Genomic DNA, 23,141 nt, shown 5'->3' on the forward strand with positions numbered 1-23,141 from the left:
TCAAAGGCACTAGGCCTACCCACACAAGTAAGGTACCATTTTTATCGGGAGACTTGGGGGAACGCTGGGTGGAAGGAAATTTGTGGCTCCTCTGAGATTCCAGAACTTTGCATCACCGAAATGTGAGGTAAAAGTGTTTTTTTTGCCAAATGTTGAGGTTTGCAAAGGATTCTGGGTAACAGAACCTGGTGAGAGCCCCACAAGTCACCCCATTCTGAATTCCCGTAGGTGTCTAGTTTTTAGAAACTTCCAGGTTTGGTAGGTTTACCTAGGTGTCGGCTGAGCTAGAGGTCAAAATCCACAGCTTGGCACTTTGCCAAAAAACAGGTCAGTTTTCTTTAGGAGAATGTGATGTGGTCATGTTGTTGTTTTGGGGCATTTCCTGTCGCAGGCACTAGGCCTACCCACACAAGTGAGGTACCATTTTTATCGGGAGACTTGGGGGAATGCTTGGTGAAAGGAAATTTGTGGCTCCTCTTAGATTCCAGAACTTTTACATCACCGAAATGAGCGGAAAGAGTGTTTTTTTTTAACCAAATTTTGAAGTTTGCAAATGATTCTGGGTAACAGAACCTGGTGAGAGCCCCAACAGTCACTCCATTCTGAATTCCTCTAGGTGTCTAGTTTTTAGAAATGTCCAGGTTTGGTAGGTTTTCCAAGTTTCCGGCTGAGCTAGAGGCCAAAGTCTACAGCTAGGCACTTTGCAAAAAACAAGTGAGTTTCTTTAGGAAAATGTAATGTGTCCACATTGTGTTTTGGGGCAGTTCCTGTCACAGGCACTAGGCCTACCCACACAAGTGAGGTACCATTTTTATTGGCAGACTTGGGGGAACGCTGGGCGGAAGCAAATTTGTGGCTCCTCTTAGATTCCAGAACTTTCCATCACTGAAATGTGAGGAAAAAGTGTTTTTTTTTACAAATGTTGAGGTTTGAAAAGGATTCTGGGTAACAGAAGCTGGTGACATCCCTACAAGTCACCCCATTCTGAATTCCCCTAGGTGTCTAGTTTTTAGAAATGTCCAGGTTTGGCAGGTTTTCCAAGTTGCCAGCTGAGCTAGAGGCCAAAATCTACAGCTAGGCACTTTGCAAAAAACAGGTCAGTTTCTTTAGGAAAATGTAATGTGTCCACATTGTGTTTTGGGGCATTTGCTGTTGCGGGCGCTATGCCTACCTACACAAGTGAGGTACCATTTTTATTGGGAGACTTGGGGGAATGCTGGGTGGAAGGAAATTTGTTGCTCCTCTTAGATTTCAGAACTTTCCATCACCGAAATATGAGGAAAAAGTATTTGTTTTTTCAAATTTTGAGGTTTGCAAATGATTCTGGGTAATAGAACCTGGTGAGAGACCCACAAGTAACCCCATTCTGAATTCCAATAGGTGTCTAGTTTTCAAAAAAGCACAGGTTTGGTAGTTTCCCTAGATGCCAGCTGAGCTAGAGGCCAAAATCCACAGCTAGGCACTTTGCAAAAAATAGGTCAGTTTTCTTTGGGAAAATGTGATGTGTCCATGTTGTGTTTCCTTGTCACAGACATTAGGCCTACCCACACAAGTGAGGTACCATTTTTATCGGGGGGCCTGGGGAACACAGAATTGAAAAACAAGTGTTATTGCCCCTTGTCTTTCTCTACTTTTTTTCCTTCCAAATGTAAGACAGTGTGTAAAAAAGACATCTGTTTGAGAAATGCCCTGTAATTCACATGCTAGAATGGGGACCCTGGAATGTGCAAATAACCACTGCTTCTCAACACCTTATCTAGTGCCCATTTTGGAAACACAAAGGTTTTCTTGATACCTATTTTTGACTTTTTATATTTTACGAAATAAATTCCTGTATACCCGGTATACATTGAAAACTCATTGGAAGGTGCACCTCATTTATTGGCTCTGGGCAGTGCTTAATTTGTGCTTATTGTTTCCAGTGCTGAGCACCAGCACTTATTTTTGAGGGCCGGCACTTACTTTTCTGCCTCAACCATTTGCTGCGAGTAAAAGACGCATATGGGAAAGACAGAGGAAGGGAAAAACAAAAAAGCGTCACACGGGTAAAAAGCAGAGAGCTGCCAGAGTGAGCTGAAGGGGCAGGAAGTGGCCTTAAATGGATTGAAGAGGACCGAGATGGCTTCAGAATTATGCTGTCTCAGTATTCCGTGCTGGCACATTTAATTGCCGCAGCTGTGTGTTTAAGAGAAGGGCTTTGGGCACTGCCACTTTTTTATTTACAAATTGACCACTGGCTCTGGGTACCTAGGACTCTTGATGAACCTACAAGCCCTATATACCCCTGCAACTAGATGAGTCCAGCAGACCTAACGGTATATTGCTTTTGAAAATCTGACATGGCAGGAAAAAGTTACAGAGTAAAACGTAGAGAGAAATTGCTTTTTTATTTACCTCAATTTCAATATTTTTGTATTTCAGCTGTTATTTTCTGTAGGAAAACCTTGTAGTCTCTACACAAATGACCCCTTGCTAAATTCAGAATTTTCTCTACTTTTCAGAAATGTTTATCTGTCCGGGATTTTCACACCCATTTCTGTCATTAACTGGAAGGAGGCTGAAAGCACAGAAGATAGTAAAAATGGGGTATATCCCAGTAAAATGGCAACATTGTGTTGAAAAATTTGGTTTTCTGATTCAAGTGTGCCTGTTTCTGAAAGCTGGTGATTTTAGCATCACAAACCCTTTGTTGACGCCATTTTCAGGGAAAAAACACAAGCTTTTTTTCTGCAGCCCTTTTTCCCATTTTTTTTTAAAAACCAAATTTTAGCTGTATTTTGGCTAAATTCTTGGTCTCCTTCAGGGGAACCCACAAACTCTCGGTACCTCTAGAATCCCTAGGATGTTGAAAAAAAAGGCCACAAATTTGGCATGGGTAGCTTATGTGGACCAAACGTTATGAGCGCCAAAGCGCGAACTACCCCAAATAGCCACAAAAAGGCCTGCCACCTGAGGGGGAAAAGGCCTGGCAGCAAAGGGGTTAAAAAAAGAACACGAAGGTGTACCAAAACATTCCTTGAGACTGAACTGAAAGTTATAGCCAATGCTCCCTTTCATTGTACATATAAAGAAAAACATGGACTGACTTACCTAGTGCAAACAGAGCAATTCTACCTGTGTACTGCGAAAGCTTGCCAAACGCCATGGAACAAACTGAGTTGGTTGCAGCGAAACAGATCATCACATAACCTACGTACTGTATTCCCAGAGAACAGGTCACATATGACTGCAAGGAAACAAAATAAAAACTGTCATGTTACAATCCAGAAATGATAAGCGGTTTTGAGTAAAATTTAAGGATGAGAAGTCACCTTTGTATGAATTTCAACAATTTTCTTATCAAACATAACATGCCAGGTTACAGAGTTTTTCGTTAAAATACTAGAAACAATTTCAGATTTCCCATGACCATTAGTGGCTCACTATCAATGCTCTACAGTCACATTGTAAGCAGTCATGTGTTTTCCCCTAAGTGCTTTAAAACATTCTGATGCAGCTGGCATTTAGAGCATAGAACCAAAGCTTTCATGCTCTCTCCAAAACACGGTCATCTACACAAATCTGCTGATCCCTGTGAATTTATGCATGCACATGATGACCATGTTGAAGAGTTAATATCCACTCAGAATGTGAAAGCACATTCTTCTACATGATGAAAAACTTGTGTTCAGCAATGTCACTAAAACTGCAGAACAGACACACATAATGACTTTTTTTGCACAACATGAGCTAATTAGCATAAGATGGGCACATACCAAAAGGTTTATTTCGAACGCAAAACCACAACACACATTTTAAACTGGTTTCTATGCTGTAGGTCTTTCTCATAGGCCTGGAAATTGACAAAAGTTTATAGAACGCTCAAAGTCCAAAGGTTACAGGGGCGTTATAGTTAGGTTGATGTTTTACCCATACAAAACCATAGAAATTCAGCAGTTATAGTTACACTTATAGTTATACTTATGTTAAGAAACTATAACTCGTTGCCTAAAGTTACTTTCCAGCATGAGTTATAGTTTCTTCAGATAAGTATAACCATAAGTATAGCTATAACTTCTGAATTTCTATGGTTTTGTATGGGTAAAACGTCAACCTAACAGTGACCTGCCTGTAAGCTTTGTTTTTTTCAGTGAATTTTTATGTTTTTTTAATGCACAAATTAATATTTGTGTCAGGTTGCGGCAAGCCAAACAGGGCCTTGCTTTTCCCTAGGATCTGAGGAGGATCCGTGAAGGATCCTCGAATCCTCAGATCGGCAGAAAAAAAAATGGGCACATTTTTGGCCATGAGGGGCTCCTAAGGGACCCCTCCATGTGCCCGAGGGGGTCAGAATATCTGTATTCTGGCCCATTATATGTTTTTACACAGTTTTTTCTCACCATCCAGGTAATTCAAGAAACAAAAGGGTGACTGCAACTTTTCAGTCAGGTTGCAGCCAGCCAATCAGGGCCTTGCTTTATCTCCGAATCCGCAGAGGATCCGAGGAGGATCCGAGGAGGATCTGAGGGAGATCCAAGGAGCATCCATATCCCTATTTATACAAATTTGTTTTTCATTCAATAACTAGAAAACTACTGAATGGATCTACGCCAAATAACATAAAGGGCTCTTTCGGGACCAAGAACTAGCTTTCTGACAAATTTGATGTAATTCCGTTCAGTGGTTTTGGTACTATCGCTGTTCAAAATCCCTATGGAAAAATGAAAGGGGAAAATGCATTTTGGGACACCCCTTTTTCTCGGCACCCGCTTGACAGATCACCCCGAAACTTTGCTTTTTCCCAGGTTCCGAGGAGAAAAAACATAGCTTTTTTTCAGTGAATATATATATCTATCTATCTGGCCGACTGCAGCAGGGGTTGCCCCCAGGGCCTAGCAAATGTCAAGACCATGAGACAAATCCCTGCACAGGCAGCCAACCTCATATTGTGCGTGGCCTTCAGCTGTGCACAGCAGAGGGCTGACAACTGGGCTTGGCCTGCAGCCAGGCCCTGTGACCAACCTATTGGGAGGCAGCCGACACCCCTGCGGACATTCAACCTCACAATACAAATGATCCTTCATTTCATGTGGCGTAGGATTCAGATATTTTTTACCTTTAAGTTCTTGAACACTACAGAATGGATTTGCACTGACGCACAAAAAGCACAATCTGTGGCCCTATCTACTCTTTCCTTCCATTCAAGCACCTGGCCACTCAATTTCCCAAACTCACAACACAGTAAATGGGGGGCCTGCCACCTAGCTCTCACTCTTCCATCTATTAAGTCCTTCAAGGCCTTTAGTTTTTCACATAGCTCATTATGACTAGTCTGAGCATCCCCATGGTATTCTTCCTTCAATATCACCTTTTGCAACTCTACAATATCTTCTTAAACTCTCCTAACTTCTTCTTATAATTTTCTAGTCTTAGCAGAGGCTATCTTACAAAGACTTCCGCCGATATGCACCATAAAGGTGTTTGACACCAGTGGCATAGGGGGCGCTGCTCTCATTCACCTCAAAGAACAGCCTACTCTGCTCTCTAAGTTTTTATACAAGTGCATGGTCAGGTAGAAGTGTTGTCTCCATAGTCCATCTACCCTACTCTACTGATATTTGTAAAATCAGCAGGATGGCTTAGTGATACAAACAAAGCACAGAGATGTGAGTAACCTCTCTCAGTTTACCTCTGGGAATATTATTCACCAGAACTAGATCAATTCTAGAGTGGGTTTGATACTGTTTGCTGCAAAAGGTGCACCTCCTCTCTCAGCACACCTTCATTTGCCATGTTTCCAACAGTCATTAGTCCCACCTCAAACATTTAAATGCCTTGGTGACCTTAGTAGTGCTGGCTCCCTTCCTCATAGATGTGGTATCTAGATCTCTGTCTAAAAGAACATTAAAGTTGTCTCTTGGAATCACTGATGCAGGGGATTCCATTATATTCAATTGAAGCCTCTTTAGCAGACCTGGGTCAATACAAATTGGCTAATAATACCCAGCACAAGTGAATATAATCCCCCACATCAAAGATTCCCGACTACCCATCTGCCTGCAGTATCTACCCTATAATCTAAGAGATATATTCTGTAATGCTTCCTAACTAGGAGTGCAACGCCCTTAGAGTTAATTAACTGATCAGTGCATGCTACATGTTTTGAGCATCTCTGCTTCCCAAATAATCTCTTACCCCCTCTAATATGAGGTGAGTCTTCTGTAAGATGAGGTCCTGTGCTGTGCTATCTTGGAGATATTGCAAAATTAGTTTTGCCTTACGTTTTGTGAGCACCCCTTTAACATTCCAGGTTCATATCTGGACCTGCCTCATCTAATCTCTTAATAGAAGGCTTCCGAAACATTGAGAAAGCAAGGCAAAAGCTAAAATCTTAATGCAGAGGAATTCACATTACTGATGGCCATAAGATGCCTATCTTTTATCAGATTACTAACTTTAATGGTAACAATGACTTTACTTTTTTGTATTTTTTTGCCACTGCTCCCCACCCACGCCCTTCTCCCACAGTTCCCTAGGAAGCCCTCCCTAAGCCTAATGGCATCAATCCATATGCCTCTAGAGATCTTTGCATTACAGCAAGCCTTTTATAGGCCTACCTGTGAGGATAGGCTGCTATAAGTGACAAAATTGGGTTAAGTGCCTTTCTGTCCCACGTTAATGAGTTAGTCAGCCTGTTCTACTTTCCTGACGTTAAGTATTTAATTTCTCCACATTAACTCTAAGATAGCTGGAAACCTTAACTGTACTTTAGCTCCATTTTCCATTATCTCATCAATTCTCTGACCCAATGCCTACTGACACAGTTCTGTTTCTGTACTTATATCTTCCCTAATACTATGTGTGCTCGCCCACTGTTAATGTTCGGGACTTAAGTGCATGCCTTAATATCTGCGCCTTGATAGTGTATGACAGATAATTCAGAAAGATTTTCCTGGCTTTCTTGCACCCTTCCTTCTGTTTAAAAGGGTCTCTGTGACCTTGCTGGATCTCTTTCTCCTGAGCTTTCCACTAAGGACCCCCTCTCTGAGAAGTTTGATGACAAACTCTCTTAGGCCATAATCCTCTGCCCCCGCTGGAACATTTAGGATTCTCAGATTATTTTGGTGTGCGTGGTTTTCCAACCACTCGAGATCCTCCAAAAGGTTCTGATTTTTTCTTTCAAGTGCCAAGATCTCTGAGGAGCTATCTCTAAATTCACTGCTCATTATGTCTACTTTTAACTCTAGGGCTGCTATTCGCTGTGTAACTTCTTCTAGCATAGCTTCTATGGTCTGCAACATGCTGCAAATCTCTCTTTGATTCGTTTTGGAGACCTCTAACCTTTTTTTAATATCTGCCTGTATGCCTACTGATAGGCAGTTTCACAGTGCCCATCCTCATTGATTTCTCCTTGTTTTCTACATTCCCCCTACTTGAACTCATAATTATTTGCTCAGCTCTTGCACTGCTCTCTGCTAGATCTGCATGACCTTCACATCTGTTCCGTGTCTGCAGTATGCACACTGTACCCAGACAATGATTTCTTGATTAGTTGTATTGATCCGAGTGCCTCTAATGCTTATGTCGTTATTACTGGGGGTCAAGTAACTGAGGGGGCGACACCAACTTCTGTGCTAGTTGCATCCCATGAGGGCCAGCTCTGGTCCAAGATTAGAGGCCAAAGTGCTTCGAACTAAAGTGTTTGTGAAAGGAGTGATTTGTTTGACTCATAACTCTAAAAAAGCAGTTGAGGGAAGGTGTAGGTTTTATTGCAGGATTTGGATATATTCTTGAACTCCTCCCTCCTCCTTGGTTCTGGGCTGAAGATACACAGGTAAGGCATGTTTATTTGTTCTTTAGCATGAGATTTATGGAATAACTGTGATGACTTTGTGAGATGGGAGATTAAGTTTCCTCAGAATACAGTAGAGCCTCACCTTGCTTTGTTATTTCATTAAAGTTCTGTGCCCATAGTGTGCAGAGAATATCTCCTTTCTTGGCATGTTGCATTTTCTGCTCTGAGAGTGAGTAACCTCTTCCACTTTTTCATACAAGTGAGCCGGCCTCTCACTAAATGCTGTGCGGCCTCCAGTTCTCCCTTACCAGACACCACGTCTAGGGCCTCATTAATGAGAATTCCAGTTGGTGTAAGGAAGGCATGAAAGACTTGACTAGTACAACATGTGTTGCAATAGTAAACTGGTAATAATTCCTGTATGGATGGAGATGTTTAATCTAATACAGTATATAGGAATGAAGTAGAAAAATCGTCCAGCTGGAATGAGGCAACAATAACTCTGATCCTCAAACCTAATAAAGGCCCAAATAATACAGAGTCTTACTGCCCGATTTCATTACTCAACTCTGATTATAAAATCTACTCAGGGATATTAGTGAGATGATTAGTAAAAGTGTCTGGTAAAGTTATCCAGTTAGACCAGAAATGGTTTCTTCCAAATAGACAAATGCATGACTTCACACATTTGTTAATTCCACCATAAATCATGCAAATGAAAGGGGTGTGGTCCCATTAGCAATTGTTACAATTCACGCAGCTAAACTTTCAATAGGGTGTGCTGGATTTATCTGTGGGAAGTTTTGGAGGTATTTGGGTTCCCCCTGCCCCTGACTGAAGGTATTAAAACGCTATACAGGGCCCATCAGTTTGGATATTGGTAAATGTAACCTTCAACTGGAAGGCTGAAAATCACTTGAGCAGGGGACTCCAAACTTTTCTGTCAGAAGAGGTACTTATGTTAAGTCAAAATCCTCCAAAGCTACTAATATTATTAGTGTTTTATTACTGACCATGGCAGAAAAAAAATTACCTTAGTGGCCGCCCCATGCAAGATTACTCATGACAATTACCTCAGTGCATTAGGCAGGGCTGCCAACAGTAATGTAAAAATACTTTTTCAAATTGGAATGCCTCTACATGGGTCATACGTGACATCTATAGCTGCATTGCCCCTGGCACCAAGGTGATAATATTGGTAATATTTCATGATTTATCACTCAAATACCAGCTTTAAATATATTTTGGAAATCTATTTTTTTATTTTGTATAGTTTCTGAAAATACACACGTTTTCATTCCAAACACACACTTTTCAATTATCAGAATACATATATTAATATAGGGACATCATACCATTCCAGTCTTTCAATTATTTAAATAAGATAGCTTTATTTGACAATGATATTCTACTCTATACCAAAGACCCTGATTTAACTATACCTTATATGGAGGAAGTAACTGAAGAGTTTGATGTTTTTTCTGGGTACTTGAGCAATAAGTCCCAAACAGATGTCATGGACTGGAACTTACTGAACTATGCAGGTAAAATACAGTCATTCATTAGATACTTAGGCGTAATAGTCACAGACATACTGGAGGACCTACCCATTGTCAACCTTAAAAGGGAGATGAAGTTAAAGAAGTTCTCACTAGATGGAGGAACCTGCCCGGAGATATATGATCTCACAAACTTGATTAAAATGGGGATTCTCTCAAAGTTGCTGTATTCAACAATATAACCTTTACTTCCCTAAAGGCATTTTCGTAAAAAGTCAGAGTATGCTGAGCAGCTTTATAGGGGCCAGCAAGGGAAACAAGCTTAGTTGGAAGAAGCTGAGAAGGAAACTTGAGAAAGGAGGTCTAGCCCTTCCTGATCTGTGGATGTACTGTTTTGCCTTCCAATTTAAAAACTACAGAATGCTACCATTGTTTGAGCAACTGGATTTATGCCAAAGATCCTTAAAAATTATTTACTCCACTGTCAAACCTGTTACCTTAAAAATAACTATTCCTATACCCTCTACAGAATCTGTATGACCCCCAGCAAAATGAGCATGTTTGCAAATGGTCTGGTCTCAAGCTGTAGAAGGTGCAGTGAGATGAGAAATGGCATCCAGATGTTCATGCTGTGCCAGGTGCTGACTAAATTCTAGGAAGAAGTAAGTGGTATCTTGTTGGAGATCTCGGGCCAAAGAATTAAGGTAAGTTTGTATCTTGTTTTCTTTGGTAAGGATCTTAAAATTGTGATATCTCTCCCCAAGCCTAAGGTAAAACCTTTGTTCTTTATGATCCTCCTGGCAAGGAGAGTGGTGTGTCTGAAGTAGATACAGCACTACCCTCTTGTAAGTTGGTAGAGGTTAGGGTAGTAGAAAGGCTAAGCAGATGGGAGTCAGGTCTAAGATCCACAGTAGAAACACATGGGATGTTGTCAGATTTTCAAACGTGGTGAGCCAAATATGAGACAGATGCACCTTGCTCCATGCCTGTAGATTACCAAGATTGGTGGGAGATGTTTGGCCCTAAGCTACCTTTGGCTAGTCAATCCAGTGAGTCTCTAAGATGGCTGTTGGTTTCCTTCCTAGTAATGTGATGTAGGAACATTATCGCCTAGTAAATTAGGACTTTATAAAAAAGCAGGTGACTCTTCTTCTGCTTTATTTCATATGTTTTTAAAGGTGACTTTTTATTGTAACAAAGGAACCTTTTTTTATAAAATCCAGTAAGGATGTTTTCAAAGAGCCCTCCAATACAAGATGACGGCTTCCAACCGCAACAGTCGGGCAGTCCGAACAGCACAAGTTGACGTGCCACATTGTAGAGGCAGCTCCCAGAAATGGCTGCTTGCCGAAGCCCAAGAACCCTTTTAAACAGAAAAAAACATTTTCTTTCTCCACAGAGAAAGGCACATGCATAGGTGAAATCGCCAGCCTGCCAACGTGTGAGAAATATTGTTCTGGCGTGTATATGTAAGAGAAAAACAAATACTATGTCCTTTTGATCAGCACTTCTTTTTTGAAAATATCTACATAGGACACAATCTGGTCTCTACCCTGGTCCTGATTTTTCCCAGACAGGGCAAGGCACTTTTTTGCGTCTTCCACTATGGATGCACGTGTTTTCAGTGTGCTGTACATAGTATGTTTTGCTAGGCACGATATTTTGGGTCCTTTTGGTGACAAGGATCTGGTATAAGTTCACATAGGTGCATGATGCAATAAAAAATCTAACTGTAGTTATATGTTGTACTTTTGATTTATGTTTGTTTGTCGTTTACCAGATATTAATTTCAACAGAATTTAATGTGAGTGACCCCCTTTCATTGTTTTGTTTTGCACAATGTTGTAAGGCACGTCAATTGCTGACACTTAGAAGATTACATCAGTGCTTTTTTCAAGACCCTCATGAATGCCAGGGACTCTACAGGGCCATTAGAAACAAGAAACATGTTGATGGTTTAGGAATTCACAGATAATAGTGCTGTTGGAAATGGGTTCTTTGGTTGCCAGTCAGGTTACCCCATGTCCAAGCAAGCACCCTCACTCTAGTCAGGGTAAAGAAGAATCATGCTTAGTTGACCCCCACTCACCTCCTCTGTAGCTTGGCACAAGCAGGCAGGCTTAACTCAGAAGCAATGTGTAAAGTATTTGTACCAAAACACACAGTAATACAGTGAACCACTACAAAATGACACAACACAGGTTCAGAAAAATTGTAAATATTTTATCTAAATAAACAAGACCAAATCTGATAAAAATCCACAATACACCGTTAAAAATATGATTTTAGCTCTTAAAAAACACAAAAATAGTGCCTAGAAGCACTAATGCTGCAATTTGATGTTAAGCAGCGTCATGACGGAGTTGTTTCCTACAATGCGATGCCTGGCCCTGTTTACGTATTTGTATGACCCTCAGGTACAGTACCTTTGTAAAACAAAGTAGAAAACAGGTCGGTGAACAAAGTCGAAGTTTGAGGCATCACTGGATCTGATGCGGCATCGGTTCCGGTGCTATAGGGCTGAGGCATCACACAATGGCATCGGGTCCTTACTGCAGAGCAGTAGAGGTGTGGTGGTGCCGGTTGCGAGGTGTCGGTCCCTTGGTTCTGGCAGTTACGAAGTCTGGCAAAGTCACAATGCTGCGAGGCGACCTCACGGAATTGCAATGACATCACAGGACCGCAGTTGCTGTGATGGCGTTGGGTGTTGGGTGTCAGGTACGTCGGACTTAAGACACTTTGATCTCTGCGCATTTGTACGGGGTCAGAGGCTGCGGCGACGTGAAGCCTGCGGAGTCGATGGGGTGGTCGCGCTTCTGCGAGGTCCACGGATTCAGGTGCAGGTGGTGTTGTGGGTTCCATGCAGCGGTGTCCTTAGCAAAGCCGCACCACATCGCCCGGAGTTGTTAGACAGGTTTTCTCCAGAAATTCACTTCCAGGGGACCAAGAACTAGAATGCCACCCTCTGGCAAGCTAGAGTCCACAGCATGCAGACTCAGAACTGGATGGTGAAGCCTTTGCTGTCCATGAGGCTTCCAAACAGGAGGCAAGATTTACCCCAAGCCCTTGGAGATACCTCTCAAGCAGGAATGCAAAAAAAAAATTCAATCTCTGTTCCCTTGCACAGGCAGAAGCAGCAACTGCAATATAGCCCAACACAGGCCAGGGCAGCACTTCTCCTCAGCTCTTCTCCAGGCAGAGGTCCTCTTGAATCCTTGAATTAATGTAATTTTCAGGGTTTTTGGGTCCAATACTTATACCCCTTTCTGCATTTGAAGTTGTCAAACTTCAAATACTCTGTTGTTCACAAGATCCCGCCTTGCCCAGGCCAGGCCCCAAACACACACCAGGGGGTTGGAGACTGCATTGTGTGAGGGCAGACACAGCTCTTTCGGGTGTGAGTGACCACTCCTCCCTCCACTCTAGCACAGACGGATCATCAGGATATGCAGGTTACACGGCAGCTTCCTTTGTGTCACTGTATAGAGAAGAGGTGCAACCAGCCCAACTGTCAAACTGACCCAGATAGGGACTCCAGAAACAGGCAGAGTCACAGAATGGTTTAAGCAAGAAAATGTCTACTTTCTAAAAGTGGCATTTTCAAACTAACAATCTAAAAACCAACTTCACTAAAAGATGTATTTTTAAACTGTGAGTTCAGAGAACACAAACTACATATTTCTATCTGCTGTCAAAGGGAGTCTGCAGTTTAATAATATTTAAAGGTAGCCCCCATGTTAACCTATGAGAGAGATAGGCCTTGCACAGTGAATACCAAATTTGGTAGGGTTTCACTGTTAGGACATGTAAAACACATCAGTACATGTCCCACCTTTAACATACACAGCACCCTGCCACTGGGGCTACCTTGGGCCTAACTCAGGGGTGCCTTGCATATATAAAAAGGGATGGTTTAGGCCTGGCAAGTGGGTATACTTGCCAAGTCAAACTGGCAGTTTAAAACTGCACATTCAGACACTACATTGGCAGGTCTGAGCCATGTCTATTGGGCTACTCATGTGGGTGGCACAACAAGTGCTGCAGGCCCACCAGTAGCATTTGATTTACAGGCCCTGGGCACCTCCAGTGCACTTTACTAGAACTTACTAGTAAATCAAATATGCCAGTCCTGGAAAAGCCAATTACACATACACTTCACACAGGGGTACCTGCACTTTAGCACTGGTAAGCAGTGATAAAGTGCCTAGAGTATCAAAAATAGCACAAACAGAGTCCAGCACACATCATCAACCTGGGAAGCAAAGGCAAAAAGTTAGGAGAGACCACGTCAAGGATGCCAAGTCTAACAAGTGCCCAGTGAATCCATTATTACTTTTAATCTTACCATGGAATCCTGTCAGGTTTAATACATTTCGAAACGAGGATTGACATAGGTAATTTTATTAACTTGACATCTTTTTGCCCATTTTATTTGACATCAACCCCCTGGAAGAAAAGAAACAATTCTCATTTAGGGGGTTTTATTAGGCCATATCGGTTTCCTGAATTTGTGTTAAACTATCTCCAAAAAAGAGCTCTGAAAGGATGCCCGTCGGCAGGGCACGCATCGGATGAGGAGTATGTTTCAGTAATGAAGGATGCCACCCCGGTGGGTGAGGAACCCAGCATCCTTAAAAGGGATGCCTATTAATTAGGGAAAATTCCTGATCTTTTCCTGAAAATAGTGTGGTAATCAGTGAGTGATATTTCTGCAGCGTAAGATGTATAACACTTGTGTTATACATTTTATGATTAAAGAGTCTGTATGATGGACCAACCAACCTCTCTCCTCCTCCTGTATGTTTATAACTGTATGTGCACCACACGAGAGGAGTGGGCGACAGGCAAAAAAAAATTGAAGTGACATGCTTCACCTAAACTTCACTACTATTTCAGTGGCACGAACCAGTTGGGAAACTTTGCCTTTTGTATATGTGTTGGTGTGTTTCCGCTGCCAAGTCCCAGGTTTTCGCAATAAAGATCCCTAAACTTTTGGGCCAGATGTATCAAGTGTTTTTGCATTTGCAAACGGTGCGAATCGCTAAAATTGGCCGTTTGCGAATGCAAAAACGTGGTCTGCGATGCTTGAAAGGCATTCGCAGACCAAAAATAAGAAATTGAAAAAATAGTGATTTTTTGCGTTGCAACTTGGTTTTGCGTGTCGCATTTTGCGTCTCGCAATTTGCGACATGAAATACCGAATCGCAATTAGCGCAAAATCAAGTTGCAATTCGATGCATCAAAAAATCGCAAATTGCGATTTTTCGCAGAATGGCCTTTTGCACATGCAAAATACCACTAAGTGAAACCAGGTGATAACCAGGTGCAACCTACATAAAGAGGCCCAGAATGCCTCAGACTCTTTTCCACAATGGCTGCACTCTACGTCATGGCGAGGGGAATGAGGATCTTGGCAGGTTTGAGGAGGGGGAGGAGGAGACAGGAGCTCATTTTCAGAGTGTGCATTACCCTTTTTGACCAGACTGAGGAGGACATTTTTGAGAAGTACAGGTTAAGCTCAGCCATGATACTTGACCTGATAGCTGAGCTACAACCTATACTGCAGCGCACAACACACAGGACCAATAGCATACCCACACATGTGCAGGTATTATGCTCCCTGCACCTACTAGCCTCAAGGAGCTGTCAAGGGGTCATAGCAGCAGCTGGAGGGGTATCACAGAGTGCCCTCTCTGGATTTTTCAATGCATTTATCAACGCCATGCTGAGTAGGATACACCAGTACATCAGATTCCCCAACACCCCACAAGAAATACAGCAGACAAAAATAGATTTCTATCTGATAGCACAGTTCCCCCACGTCCTAGGTGCTATAGATGGGGCACATTTTGCAATCTGTCCACCATCGGCCACAGAGTATGTGTACCGCAACCGTAAATACCAACATTCAATGAATATACAGGTGATATGCAATGCCTCCTATATCGTAACTGATCTCGTGTCCAGGTACCCAGGGAGCACACATGATTCATACATCTTTCGCCACAGCGGGATTCAGACAAGACTGCTAGCTGGGGAGTTTGGTGAAGGATATTTACTAGGTATTGACCCTCTGTACACTGGCACATTGATGCCGTTGTGGCGTCAGATGGCTTACTTACTCATCATACCCTCTGTTCCTTCCAGGAGACAGTGCCTACGCAGTGCGCACCTACATGATGACGCCGTACCTAAATCCTACAACACCTGCAGAACGGAGATACAATGCAGCACACAGGGCAACCCGCAATGTGGTGGAGCGCACCTTTGGGCTGCAAAGAGTCGCTTCCGGTGTCTCCACAAAAGTGGAGGGGCACTACAGTACAGCCCGGACACGACATGTAGAATAGTGGCTACTTGTGCGATCTTACACAATATAGCTACCACCAGGGGCATACCTGTGGAAATATCTGATTCTGACTCTGTTGAGGATGATGATCCCATACCCCCCTACAGCCAGCAGACAGGACCAGTGCAGCAGAGGGCAGGCAAAGGCGTGCTGACATCACGCACAACCATTTCAGATGTAAGTAATTACAACACAACTCCACTGACGTGTACTTGTAGTTAGAAAATGTATTACCTTAACGTCAGGTAACATGAGTTTCACTAGCAGCACAAATAAGGTTAAGTAACTTATACAAAAAAGCTGATAACAGTATCTCACTATTCAATCATAGTTTACTGTATGACACAATGATAAACAGTCCTCTGTGGCCATAACTCTCACTTTCTACGGCCACGCAAGCCACTCGAGTGCGCAGTGGCCTCACTGGCACCTCTGTTGTCGGCCTCAGTAGCATTGCTGTGTCTGGCACTGCGACGCCTAGCATCAGTGGTGGGCACAGCTACACTGATGAGGCTAAATGTGTCCTCAGTGTCCCCCAGTCCCAGTTCACTGGGTGTGGCGGAGCGGTTACCCAGCATATTGTCAAGCACATTTGTGATCTGCACCAGTCCTTGTGCCACATCCCTACTGCTGTGCGCTGCCTCCACCTGTGCGGCTACAGCACGCCGCGATATGAGGGCTGTTGAATTTGCAAGGCGATTGACTGACCGACAGAAACCACCAAACATCCCCATAAAATGCCTCTCCTTCCTGCAGTGGCTGACTCTGTCGTGCCGCAGCTCTGTACACAGTTCCCTCACTGCATTTGTCAGCTCCCTGGTGTTCTCAGAGGCTTGGAGCTGTCCCTCATGCAGTTTAGTGAAGTTGGAATTGAGGCACTCCAACTGCCAATGCAGCCCTCCATGTTTGAATTGTGTGCCTGCATCTGTCTTTGTAAAGCTGCGATTCTTCTGTTTTGCAGGCGCTGCTGCTTCAACATAGCAGATTCCAGGCCACCGAAGACTGATGGTCCCTCTCCTGCTTCAACATGCTGTGCACCTGCATAGCAAGGCCTCCTGCGGGGTGTTGTGCTACGCTGGGGCTGAGACTCCTGCATCACAGTGCATCTGCCATCTGGGGACGGTGTGTCCCCGTCATCCCGCATGTCGTCAGAGTCCTGGCTCAATTCGGGTAGCGGTACAGCCCTAGCCCTGCGTCTGATGGGGGCTATATTCTGTGCCTCACTGGTATGTGAGTCAGATGCAGGGTGGGTTTCTGTATCCTCCGCAACGGCACTTGCTGATGCTGCTGGGCCTGGGCCACCTGCAACGACAATGTGCAGCATGTCAGTTATGTATGTATCACCAAAGGTCACACAATGGTAATAAATGTACAGTTACATCATATCACGTTGTGGGTGTTGTGTTCTTCTGGGTGTGGCTCGCCATAATTACATTCTATGTGCTACTTTCAGCTCTGGGTTGTGGACTACTACTCCAATAAGGCATTGTTGTGCCACTTCTAAGATGTGGAATGGACTACTTCTCACAATTCTTTAAACTACTTGCTAATTCCTAAGGGGCATTTGTACATACACATATGGGGTTACATTTCAATATTGCACTTACCTTTACTGGTGCTTGGTGTGCCGGATGTGTCGATGTCAGTGACCCCACTGACAGCTTCTGGGAGGAGTGTCGACTCCACCAGGTCTTCCATCGGGGTGGAGGGTGTCTTGGTGGGTGGTCCGCTTCCTGTGCTCCTTACCACCTGCAGTCATCTTGCCACCCTCTCCTTGGCAAGGGAAAACGGGTCATACCACTTCTTCTTTATCTCCTCCACAGAGCGCTGCACAACTCCCACAACACAGATTTTTGTCTGAATGTCTGCTCAGAGTCTGCGCTTTTCACTCTCAGGGACTTGGAGTGAGCTTTTACCAAACAAACGGTCATGGCTCCTCACCACCTCCTCAGTGAGCACCTCCAGTTCCTGCTCACTAAACTTGAGTTTCCTTTTCCTCTCTCCCTTCTCCTTTACCTGTGCAGAGATGTCCATGGTGGTTGTGCAGTCCTGCCTTGTTTACAGACTTGCTCACTGTGGATGGGCTGTGTCTCTCTCAGTGCTCCTTTGGGTGTGGCACCTGCAAACTGCCTGGGATGACTCCCTTCCTGCTTGTGATGTCATCAGGCTCTGCCAGGTGTGCTTTCTCGCAATTTGTGATTTTCAATTACCGAATCGCAAATTGCGTTCTCGCAAATTGCGATTCAGTATTTGGGCCTCGCAAACCACAAATAGCGATTTTTAAGAAATCGTTAATTCCGATTCGCAAATATGTTACATCGCAAATTGCGACTCAGAAATTTGCGATTCACAAAGGCCTTTCTTTATACATCTGGCCCTTGATGTATCTTATTATCGCAAGCATTCCAACTTTTAAAATATTCGACATAAGTGCTCAATTCATGTGGTGTGCCTAGCTCATCTTGAACTTGAGTAATGCCTTGTTTACCAGTTTGCCCTCACACTCGGACCAGACCTATTACGATGAGTAACACGATTCATACCTTATTTACAGGCATGTTTTAATTAGTATACCTGGCGTTATACATGTTATGTGAGGAATCCGTGCTCTCAAATAACATTGATTGCTAAGCATTTCCTCCTTGTCAGAGTCCTCTGAGGCTACTTCCTTTGAGCAGTTTGTAGGAGGCTGGACTGGCTTGTAGTGAGTACCAAGGGGTACTTGCACCTTGCACCAGGCCCAGTTATCCCTTATTAGTGTATAGGGTGTCTAGCAGCTTAGGCTGATAGATAATGGTAGCTTAGCAGAGCAGCTTAGGCTGAACTAGGAGACGTGTGAAGCTACTACAGTACCACTTAGTGTCATATGCACAATATCATAAGAAAACACAATACACAGTTATACTAAAAATAAAGGTCTTTATTTTTATGACAATATGCCAAAGTATCTTAGAGTGTACCCTCAGTGAGAGGATAGGAAATATACACAAGATATATATACACAATAGCAAAAATATGCAGTATAGTCTTAGAAAACAGTGCAAACAATGTATAGTTACAATAGGATGCAATGGGGAAACATAGGGATAGGGGCAACACAAACCATATACTCCAGAAGTGGAATGCGAACCATGAATGGACCCCAAACCTATGTGACCTTGTAGAGGGTCGCTGGGACTATTAGAAAATAGTGAGAGTTAGCAAAATAACCCTCCCCAAGACCCTGAAAAGTGAGTGCAAAGTGCACTAAAGTTCCCCTAAGGACAAAAGAGTCGTGTTAGAGGAATAATGCAGGAAAGACACAAACCAGCAATGCAACAACTGTGGATTTCCAATCTAGGGTACCTGTGGAACAAGGGGACCAAGTCCAAAAGTCACAAGCAAGTCGGAGATGGGCAGATGCCCAGGAAATGCCAGCTGCGGGTGCAAAGAAGCTTCGACTGGACAGAAGAAGCTAAGGTTTCTGCAAGAACGAAAAGGGCTAGAGACTTCCCCTTTGGTGGACGGATCCCACTCGCCTTGAAGAGTCGTGCAGAAGTGTTTTCCCGCCGGAAGAACGCCAACAAGCCTTGCTACACGCAAATCGTGCGTTTGGCGTTTTTGGACGCTGCTGGGGCCCAGGAGGGACCAGGAGGTCGCAAATTGGACCTGCAGAGAGAGGGGACGTCGAGCAAGACAAAGAGCCCTCACTGAAGCAGGTAGCACCTGGAGAAGTGCCAGAAACAGGCACTACGAGGATGCATGAAACAGTGCTCGCCGAAGTTGCACAAAGGAGTCCCACGTCGCCGGAGACCAACTTAGAAAGTCGTGCAATGCAGGTTCGAGTGCCGTGGACCCAGGCTTGGCTGTGCACGAAGGATTTCCGCCGGAAGTGCACAGGGGCCGGAGCAGCTGCAAAGTCGCGGTTCCCAGCAATGCAGCCCAGCGAGGTGAGGCAAGGACTTACCTCCACCAAACTTGGGCTGAAGAGTCACTGGACTGTGGGGGTCACTTGGACAGCGTCACTGGATTCAAGGGACCTCGCTCGTCGTGCTGAGAGGAGACCCAAGGGACCGGTAATGCAGCTTTTTGGTGCCTGCGGTTGCAGGGGGAAGATTCCGTCAACCCACGGGAGATTTCTTCGGAGCTTCTGGTGCAGAGAGGAGGCAGACTACCCCCACAGCATGCACAAGCAGGAAAACAGTCGAGAAGGCGGCAGGATCAGCGTTACAGAGTTGCAGTAGTCGTCTTTGCTACTATGTTGCAGGTTTGCAGGCTTCCAGCGCGGTCAGCGGTCGATTCCTTATCAGAAGGTGAAGAGGGAGATGCAGAGGAACTCGGCTGAGCTCATGCATTCGTTATCTAAAGTTTCCCCAGAGACAGAGACCCTAAATAGCCAGAAAAGAGGGTTTGGCTACCTAGGAGAGAGGAAAGGCTACTAACACCTGAAGGAGCCTATCACAAGGAGTCTCTGACGTCACCTGGTGGCACTGGCCACTCAGAGCAGTCCAGTGTGCCAGCAGCACCTCTGTTTCCAAGATGGCAGAGGTCTGGAGCACACTGGAGGAGCTCTGGACACCTCCCAGGGGAGGTGCAGGTCAGGGGAGTGGTCACTCCCCTTTCCTTTGTCCAGTTTCGCGCCAGAGCAGGGGCTAAGGGGTCCCTGAACCGGTGTAGACTGGCTTATGCAGAATTGGGCACATCTGTGCCCAACAAAGCATTTCCAGAGGCTGGGGGAGGCTACTCCTCCCCTGCCTTCACACCATTTTCCAAAGGGAGAGGGTGTCACACCCTCTCTCAGAGGAAGTTCTTTGTTCTGCCATCCTGGGCCAGGCCTGGCTGGACCCCAGGAGGGCAGCTGCCTGTCTGAGGGGTTGGCAGCAGCAGCAGCTGCAGTGAAACCCCAGGAAGGGCAGTCTGGCAGTACCAGGGTCTGTGCTACAGACCACTGGGATCATGGAATTGTACCAACAATGCCAGGATGGCATAGAGGGGGCAATTCCATGATCATAGACATGTTACATGGCCATATTCGGAGTTACCATGGTGAAGCTACATATAGGTAGTGACCTATATGTAGTGCACGCGTGTAATGGTGCCCCCGCACTCACAAAGTTCAGTGAATTGGCTCTGAACAATGTGGGGGCACCTTGGCTAGTGCCAGGGTGCCCTCACACTAAGTAACTTTGCACCTAACCTTTACCAGGTAAAGGTTAGACATATAGGTGACTTATAAGTTACTTAAGTGCAGTGTAAAATGGCTGTGAAATAACGTGGACGTTATTTCACTCAGGCTGCAGTGGCAGGCCTGTGTAAGAATTGTCAGAGCTCCCTATGGGTGGCAAAAGAAATGCTGCAGCCCATAGGGATCTCCTGGAACCCCAATACCCTGGGTACCTCAGTACCATATACTAGGGAATTATAAGGGTGTTCCAGTAAGCCAATGTAAATTGGTAAAATTGGTCACTAGCCTGTTAGTGACAATTTAGAAAGAAATGAGAGAGCATAACCACTGAGGTTCTGATTAGCAGAGCCTCAGTGAGACAGTTAGTCACTACACAGGTAACACATTCAGGCACACTTATGAGCACTGGGGCCCTGGGTTACCAGGGTCCCAGTGACACATACAACTAAAACAACATATATACAGTGAAAAATGGGGGTAACATGCCAGGCAAGATGGTACTTTCCTACACAACCCCCCCCCAAACGAAGGACAATAAGACTAGCCATTACCTGATGAGTCTTCATTGTCTAAGTGGAAATATCTGGAGAGTCCATCTGCATTGGAGTGGCTACTCCCAGGTCTATGTTCCACTGTATAGTCCATTCCCTGTAGGGATATGGACCACCTCAACAATTTAGGATTTTCACCTTTCATTTGTTTTAGCCAAAGTAGAGGTTTGTGGTCTGTCTGAACAATGAAGTGAGTGCCAAACAGGTATGGCCTCAACTTCTTCAGAGCCCAGACCACAGCAAAGGCCTCCCTCTCAATGGCAGACCAACGCTTTTCTCTAGGGGTCAACCTTCTACTAATAAAAGCAACAGGTTGATCCTGGCCCTCAGAATTAAGTTGTGATAGGACTGCCCCTACTCCTAATTCAGATGCATCAGTTTGGACATAGAATTTTTTAGAGTAACAAGGGCTTTTCAGGACAGGTGCAGAGCACATGGCCTGCTTCAGCTCCTCAAAAGCTTTCTGACAGCTTGCTGTCCATAATACCTTTTTAGGCATTTTCTTGGAAATGAGGTCATTAAGAGGGGCTGCAATGGAGCCATAGTTCTTAATGAACCTCCTGTAATACCCAGTGAGGCCTAGGAAGGCTCTCACCTGAGTCTGAGTGGTAGGGGGAACCCAATCAATAATTGTTTGGATTTTCCCCTGAAGTGGTGCAATCTGTTCCCCACCAACAAGGTGTCCCAGATAAACCACCTTACCCTGCCCTATCTGGCACTTTGAAGCCTTGATAGTGAGGCCTGCCTTTTGCAGGGCCTCCAAAACTTTCCATAGGTGGACCAGGTGATCATCCCAGCTGGAGCTAAAGACAGCTATATCGTCCAAATATGCTGCACTGAAAGCTTCCAGCACTTGCAGGACTGTGTTCACCAACCTCTGAAAAGTGGCAGGTGCATTTTTCAAACCAAAAGGCATTACAGTAAACTGGTAATGTCCTCCAATGGTAGAAAATGCAGTCTTAGGTTTAGCATCTTCTGACAATTTGATCTGCCAATACCCTGCAGTCAAATCAAAAGTGCTTAGATACTTGGCAGATGCCAGTGTATCTATGAGCTCATCTGCCCTGGGTATAGGGTGAGCATCAGTTTTGGTTACCAAGTTGAGACCTCTATAGTCTACACAAAACCGCATTTCTTTCTTTCCATCTTTAGAATTGGGTTTTGGTACCAGTACCACAGGAGAAGCCCATGGACTGTCAGAGTGCTCAACCACTCCTAGTTCCAACATTTTCTGAACTTCTTGCTTTATGCAGTCCCTGACATGGTCAGGCTGCCTATAGATCTTACTTTTGACAGGTAAACTGTCTCCAGTATCTATAGTGTGCTCACACCAAGAAGTGGTGCCTGGCACAATAGAGAAGAGTTCTGAAAATTGTCCTAGGAGATTTATGCAATTGTCTTTCTGCTCAGCAGTAAGACAATCAGCCAAAACTACACCTTCCACAAGAGCATCTTGATCTGTGGAAGAGAAGAGATCAGGTAGAGGATCACTGTCTTCTTCCTGTCCCTCATCTGTTGCCATGAGCAGGGTGAGATCAGCCCTGTCATAGTAGGGTTTCAGGCGGTTGACATGGAGCACCCTAAGGGGACTCCTTGCAGTGCCTAAGTCAACCAAGTAGGTGACTTCACCCTTCTTTTCAACAATTGTGTGGGGTCCACTCCATTTATCTTGGAGTGCTCTTGGGGCCACAGGCTCCAAGACCCACACTTTCTGCCCTGGTTGGTACTGAACCAAAACAGCCTTCTGATCATGCCATTGCTTCTGGAGCTCTTGGCTGGCCTGAAGGTTTTTACTGGCCTTTTT

General features: G+C 44.5%; 1 protein-coding gene across 2 annotated transcripts in view; it reads right to left on the reverse strand.

Annotated features, from left to right (window-relative positions):
• The window catches only part of UNC93A (unc-93 homolog A), a 476,402-nt gene that overhangs the window by 68,969 nt on the left and 384,292 nt on the right, over nucleotides 1-23,141 (reverse strand). For both annotated transcript variants that reach the window (XM_069234531.1, XM_069234532.1), the window contains exon 6: nucleotides 3,091-3,226. In XM_069234531.1, coding sequence (XP_069090632.1) covers nucleotides 3,091-3,226 — 136 coding nt within the window. The remainder of the gene's footprint in view (nucleotides 1-3,090; nucleotides 3,227-23,141) is intronic.

The sequence above is a fragment of the Pleurodeles waltl genome, chromosome 5 (genome assembly GCF_031143425.1).
Source record: "Pleurodeles waltl isolate 20211129_DDA chromosome 5, aPleWal1.hap1.20221129, whole genome shotgun sequence".
In the NCBI taxonomy this organism is placed as follows: domain Eukaryota; kingdom Metazoa; phylum Chordata; class Amphibia; order Caudata; family Salamandridae; genus Pleurodeles; species Pleurodeles waltl.